The sequence below is a fragment of the Myotis davidii genome, unplaced genomic scaffold (assembly GCF_000327345.1).
Source record: "Myotis davidii unplaced genomic scaffold, ASM32734v1 scaffold535, whole genome shotgun sequence".
Taxonomy (NCBI): domain Eukaryota; kingdom Metazoa; phylum Chordata; class Mammalia; order Chiroptera; family Vespertilionidae; genus Myotis; species Myotis davidii.
The window spans coordinates 1,669,998-1,677,361 of NW_006286980.1; the positions used below are offsets into that span (position 1 = coordinate 1,669,998).

Genomic DNA, 7,364 nt, shown 5'->3' on the forward strand with positions numbered 1-7,364 from the left:
TATTTTATTGAGTTTTTACAGAGAGGAAGGGAGAGAGATAGTTAGAAACATCAATGAGAGAGAAACATCGTCAGCTGCCTCCTGCACACCTCCTACTGGGGATGTGCCCGCAACCCTGGTACATGCCCTTGACCGGAATCGAACCTGGGACCCTTCAGTCCACAGGTCGACGTTATATCCACTGAGCCAAACTGGTTTCTGCAATTTTACCCTCTTAACCTCAGTCATGAGGTGGTATAAAACTAGAAGCTCTGTATTTAACTTATATATGGAAAGTTGTTGAAAGAGTAGAGTTCTGTTTTCTGAGTGTTATTTGAATATATAAAAAATTCTGTGTTGAGTGACTTCCTTATTTTTCATCCAGATCCTATTCCTGGAGGCTGTAATTTGGAATTTGATTTAGATATTGACCCCAACATTTACTTGGAGTATGATTTCTTTGAAACAACTATCAAATTTGCCCCAGCAAACCTAGGCTATGCAAGGTATGTCTGCCTCTTAGAATTACTTTTAGAACATGTATGACTAGATTCAATGAACTCTCTCAAAAGTCATCCTTCTCTTTAGTAAAATGGAATTGTTTAGTTTTTTTGAATGAAAGTAATTCATACATTGTAACTAATACTTGAGCTGCCATTTACAGTTAATATTGCCCCCCTCAGTGTGTATGAAAGACCAGATGTTGAATGTCTTTTATGAGCGTAGAAGTACATCTTAGTTTTCATAAAGAGTTTTATATATGGAAAGCCTTTTGGAGCCTTGAAATATACTTTTTTTTGCTAAGGATTTTATTTTAATTAAAACTCTGCATTAGTTTCTAGTTTAATAATAAGGATAGCTAATGTTTGAGTAACATTTGAATGCTCTCTGTGCATCACCCACAGTGCTGAGTGTCCTATGTTCTTTATCATTTAATTCTAACACTTTTATCAAGACGGGGCAATTGTTCTTATTTTATAAAAAGGTTCCCTAAGGGTCTTTGAGAGTAAGTGACTTGCCTACTTACCAGTACAGCTAACAACTGGCAAAGCTAGCATTTGACTTTAGGCCTGCCTGACATTAACATCTGGTTATATAACCATACTGCCTGTTAGTGAGTTTTTTTCCTTCGTAATGCCAACATTGGAATCATTGTTTCAGAAGTTTGAAATTTGAGCTTTTGGTTCCTTTTTATAGATGGGACTTCCCGCACAAGAGATTGATACTCAGTTTTGTTGGTTGACTTTAGAGGCACAGATTCTCCGCCATGTGACACGAGGACGGGGCAGGATTCTAGGTGGAGGTTGCAGTATGACGTCTATCAGTATTTTCTGCCTGAGAATGACCTCACTGAAGAGGGGTTGCTGAAGCATCTGCAGAGCATGGCCGAAGTGCCTCAGGTGATGGCCAATGCTATTAAGGTAAATCTGATTCTCTGCTTTGAGTAGCCAGATTTCGACACCTTCTAGGAGTTGAGTAGGGGAGAAGCTACCAGTAGCTTATTTTTTTACTGTTTCCTTGGTGTTTCTGGGATTTGCACTTTATTCTCTTTTATTTTGTTTATTATCTTGGGAGTCTTTGCAAGTGATATCTCAAAGTAATGTTGGCCTTTAAAGAGATGCATGTAAATTATGTTACATTTTAGTTGCAGCCACATATATGACCTGGTAATCTCGAGATGTGGATGGAAGTGGGTGGTGATTTTCTATGTACTCCTGTACCTATTAGATTAAAACTTTTGGCAAATACAAAGGTTATAGTGTTGTGAGAAACTGTTTAAGGATATACTCATTGGCATTAATATTTAAACCCAAACTCCAAATCTCTTACTTGGAGAAAAATTTTCTTTGAGTTGTTGCCAGAAGGCTGAGAGACTACCAGATTATATAGAAAGAGGTGATGGAAACAGGGCATATGTGGTTAGTCTAGAGCAGTGGTTCTCAACCTTCTGGCCCTTTAAATACAGTTCCTCATGTTGTGACACAACCATAAAATTATTTTCGTTGCTACTTCATAACTGTAATGTTGCTACTGTTATGAATCGTAATGTAAATATCTGATATGCAGGATGGTCTTAGGCGACCCCTGTGAAAGGGTCGTTTGACCGCCAAAGGGGTCGTGACCCACAGGTTGAGAACCACTGGTCTAGAGCAGAGGTGGGCAAACTTTTTGACTCAAGGGCCACAATGGGTTCTTAAACTGGACCGGAGGGCTGGAACAAAAGCATGGATGGAGTGTTTGTGTGAACTAATACAAATTCAAAGTAAACATCATTACATAAAAGGGTACGGTCTTTTTTTTTTTTAGTTTTATTCATTTCAAACGGTCCGGATGCAGCCCGCGGGCCGTAGTTTGCCCACGGCTGGTCTAGAGGCTCAGTCTGTTATAGAGCAAGATCTCAATTTGTTGCTCTGTCACCTAGGATGTCATTGCCCCATACTAAGAGGGAGCCTTATACAAGAAAACTCATTGTGGTTATTCACAAATTAGGAAGCTCTATGGGAAAAGTTTATTTAAAATAGGAAATTTTGAAGACCATGTTTATGTATGTATTTATTTGTTAATCATCACTCGATTGATTTTTAGAGAGAGTGGAAGGGTCGGGGGGTTGGGGGGAGAAAGAAACATCAGTGTGAGAGAGACACATTGGTTGGTTGCCTACCACAGATACCCCAACCAGGGCTGGGAATCGAGTCTGCAACCAAGGTACGTGCCCTTGACTGGAATCGAACCCAAGACCCTGTAGTCCGCAGGTCAACACTCTTATCTATAGAGCCAAACTGTCTGAGGCTATTCTTATGAAGAATATAAGAACTCATGGAACAGGACCTTTTTAAGCTACGTTTTAACTTTTATTTAAGAGTTAGAATATTGTATGCCAAAATTCAAGGTAACCCTCAGTGACTAATGAGGACATGTTAAAAAGACTCTGGAACCTGTTTGAAGAGGCTCACACTGGCCAACTTTGGGACAATTCAGTGATCAAAAAATAAAATGGTCCTAGCCGGTTTGGCTCAGTGGATAGAGCGTCGGCCTGCGGACTCAAGGGTCCCAGGTTCAATTCCGTCAAGGGCAGGTACCTTGGTTGCGGGCACATTCCCTGTAGGAGGTGTGCAGGAGACAGCTGTTCCATGATTCTCTCTCATTGATGTTTCTAACTCTCTGTCCCTCTCTCTTCCTCTCTGTAAAAAATCAATAAAATGTATTTTGAATAAATAAATAAACAAAATGATTGATTATAAGTCTTGAATAAGTAAAAACAAGATTTATACTTAAAAAAAATGAAAAAAAATCTCCCCAGTTACTACCATTGGAAAGGCTCTTACACCAAATTATCCTGAAAATTTGTTAAAAGGGAAGAAATTTGTCTTGCCTTTTTTGAGGGAGGAACTGTAATTCATTCTCAATTGATGAGAGAAACAGTGCCAACTAATAAATCTTGAAGACATAATTTGAATTAGTAAATCACCATTTTGTGACCCTCAATGAGTAATTCAGGCAAGGATCATTAGGCGAAAGATTGGTGAGGGACAGGATATTTCCGGGATGCCTAAATAGCCTGCCCAGATTCTAATTGTAAAGGGTCCGCTGTTTTTAGAATAGAGTAACCTGATTGTCTCCTTCTTATCCCTGAAATCAGCACAGCCTCACTGATCGTGGGTTCACCTGCATTAGGTGCTCACATGAAGGCAGTCTGACATTGTCACCATTATCATCACCTGGAAAGGATACTAGCAAAGCATAGCCGGAATCCAGTCCTTGGACTTCCTGTTTACAGGAAACATAGGAGGTGAAAGTACAAATTGGACACCTTAAGCACAATCTAAAAAATGCAGATTGTGGAATATTCTATAAAGTGACTGCCCTTAATCTCTTCAGAAGTTATTGGGTGAGTGGGAGTAGGTAGTGGGAAGGACTGTTCTAGATTACATAGGCTAGCGATAAATACTGTGCATGCAACTTGGTTGGATCTTGGTTAAAGAGGAGAAAAGCTATAAAAGATGTTTAGAAAACCCAAATATGGAATTTGTAATAGATAGGATTTATTAAACTTCTTAGGTGAGCTAAGGTATTGTGGGTATTTAGGAGATCCTTCATACATCAGACCTTGCTACTCAGAGTGCGGTAGATGGATGCATAGCATTGACGTCATCAGAGAGATTGTTAGAAAAGCAGAATGTCAGTCAGATACCTCCTCTGACAAACAGAATTAGAACCTGAATTTTAACAAACTATCAAGTGATTCATAGACACATTAAGTTTGAGAAACACTGTTTTAGGACATGCATACTGAGTTATTTAGAAGTGAAATGTCATGATATCTGTAACTTACTTTGAAATGATTCCACAGAAAAAAAAATGGAAGAGCAAAGAGAAGGAGGAAGGGATAGATAAGCAAATATGGTAAAATATCAACAATGGTAAAATCTAATTAGTGCAATGTAGTTTATTAGTTGTATTATTCTTTTCCTATTTCTGTAAAGAAGGTTTCATAATAAAAACAGGGGTGACTAGGAAGTACGTCTCATGGAACTTGACCGAATATATTGCCCAGGAAACATATTTGTGAAAGCTAAACAATATTTGTGAGCAGTGGAAGTCCTCTAAGTGGCTCAAAATTATTCCTGAAACTCTACTTTTCTCACTTATTAATAGGAACATAGCTATGTATTATGATTATACTAGAGGCCCGGTGCACGAAATTCATGCACTGGGGTGGGGGGGAGGGTCCCTCAGCCCAGCCTGCATCCTCTCCAATCTGGGACCCTTCGGGGGATGGCCGACTGCCTGTGGGATCAGGCCTAAACCGGCAGTTGGACATCCCCCTCACAATCCAGGACTGCTGGCTCCCAACCACTCACCTGCCTGCTTGCCTGATTGCCCCTAACTGCTTCTACCTGGAGCCTGATCACCCCCTAACTACTCCCCTGCCAGCCTGATTGATGCCTAACTGATCCCCTGCTGGCCCAGTTGCCCCCAACTGCCCTCCTCTACCGGCCCAATCACCCCAACTGCTCTCCACTGCTGTCCTGGTCACCCCCAACATCCCTTCCCTGCAGGCCCGATTGCCCCTAACTGCCCTCCCCTGCAGGCCTGGTTGCCCCTAACTGCCTTCCCCTGCAGGTCTGGTCCCCCCCAACTGCCCTCCCCTGCAGGCCTGGTTGCCTCCAACTGTCCTCCCCTATCAGCCTGGTTGCCCCCAACTGCCCTCCCCTGCTGGCCTGGTTGCCCCCATCTACCCTCCCCTGCTGGCCTGGTCGCCCCCAACTGCCCTCCCCTGCAGGCCTGGTTGCCTCCAACTGTCCTCCCCTATCAGCCTGGTTGCCCCCAACTGCCCTCCCCTGCTGGCCTGGTTGCCCCCATCTACCCTCCCCTGCTGGCCTGGTCGCCCCCAACTGCCCTCCCCTGCAGGCCTGGTTGCCTCCAACTGTCCTCCCCTATCAGCCTGGTTGCCCCCAACTGCCCTCCCCTGCTGGCCTGGTTGCCCCCATCTACCCTCCCCTGCTGGCCTGGTCGCCCCCAACTGCCCTCCCCTGCAGGCCTGGTTGCCTCCAACTGTCCTCCCCTATCAGCCTGGTTGCCCCCAACTGCCCTCCCCTGCTGGCCTGGTTGCCCCCATCTACCCTCCCCTGCTGGCCTGGTCGCCCCCAACTGCCCTCCCCTGCAGGCCTGGTCCCCCCCAACTGCCCTCCCCTGCCAGCCATCTTGTGGTGGCCATCTTTGACCACATGGGGGAGACATCTTGTGCGAAGGCGTGACAGTCAATTTCCATATTACCTCTTTATTATATAGGATAAGTTTTTTGTTTCTTCTAGGACATGTATTACCCTTTTTAAAAACAACCTTTAAAAGGGAATTTTTGAAGTTAGGGAGTATTGCATAACAACTACATGAAATATCTTCTTATTTCAGAGCCTGTTAAACAAAAATAAGTTGGTACTCTATGAGGTGTTAACAAACTTTGCCAGCTCTGTAACTAGCAGTAATAGCTAACACTTGTTGAACACTCACTCTTGTGCCATGCATTGTGTTAAGTATTGAGGAAAGACTAGTGAGCAAAATAAATATGGTTCCTGCCCTTATGTTGTTTACAATCTAGCAGGTAAGAGAAAAATATTTTTGCTTTGTCCTAATTAGTCTTTACATGTTACTTATATCTTATTTTATTTAATTATTAACATTTAACACTATATAAAAACTTTAGAACTATTTTGTGTAAGAGTTTGTTTATATTAGTACATACAAACTGTGTATGACAATCTTTTGATAAAACTAAACATGTTGGTGTATTTTTAAAAAAATATATTTTAATATTATAATTTGTTATTACTAATTAGTCTTTACATGTTACTTATATTTTATTTTATTTAATTATTAACATTTAACATTATATAAAAACTTTAGAACTATTTTGTGTAAGAGCTTGTTTATATTAGTACATACAAACTGTGTATGACAAACTTTTGATAAAACTAAACATGTTGGTGTATTTTTAAAAAAATATATTTTAATATTATAATTTGTTATTACATATAGGTGGATTATAACAGAATAGCCTTTAAAAAAATCTAAACACTAATTATGCATTATGTTTGGCTTCAGGTGGTTACTCTAACAGCTAATGATAAGACAAGTGTTTCCTTCTCCTCCCTCCGGGGACAAGGTGTCATTTATAATGTAATTGTTTGGGATCCAGTTCTCAATACATCTGCTGCTTATGTTCCTGCTCACACATATGCTTGCAGCTTTGACGCAATGGAGGGTAATTGTTCTTCTCTTGGTGAGTATATGGATTTAAACTTTGCAAACTCTTCTTTGACTTTGAAGATCTATATCAACTAATATAGAACTTAAGAACATTGAAAATGTTTTGTGTAGTATTCATTCATTCATTCATTCTACAGATGCCTCTTAAGCCCCTACACTACTCCACTCTCTGCTCTCTGTTCCCAGCACTGGAAGATAGCAGTGTGTGTGTGTACTTAACATTTTATTTTGAAATAGTTTCATGGAAAAGATGAAAAAAATAGTAACAATGTCTGTATAATCTTCACCCAGATTCTTCAAATGCTAGTTAACATATTTTGCTATTTGCTTTTTATTCTGTTTACTAGAGGCCCAGTGCACAAATTCATGCATGGGTGGGGTCCAGCTGGCCCGGCCCAATTGGGGCGGATGGGGGCTGGGCCTGTTGGGAGGAGGAGATGGCAGGAGATTGGCTTGCTGGCCTGCCCCTATTGGGGCCAATCTGGGCCGGACTGGCTGGGGGGAGGGGCCATGGGCCATTGGCCCCACCCCCAATTGGGGTAGGGGGGCTATTTGGGAGTGGGGTCAGCCATGGGGAGGCACTGAGGGCAGTGGACCGGCTGGCCCTGTCCCTGATT

General features: G+C 41.9%; 1 protein-coding gene across 1 annotated transcript in view; it reads left to right on the top strand.

Annotated features, from left to right (window-relative positions):
• Positions 1-7,364, top strand: part of TM7SF3 (transmembrane 7 superfamily member 3) — a 25,195-nt gene that overhangs the window by 10,249 nt on the left and 7,582 nt on the right. The window contains exons 4-6 of the mRNA XM_015560764.1: positions 365-485; positions 1,229-1,400; positions 6,583-6,760. Coding sequence (XP_015416250.1) covers positions 365-485; positions 1,229-1,400; positions 6,583-6,760 — 471 coding nt within the window. The remainder of the gene's footprint in view (positions 1-364; positions 486-1,228; positions 1,401-6,582; positions 6,761-7,364) is intronic.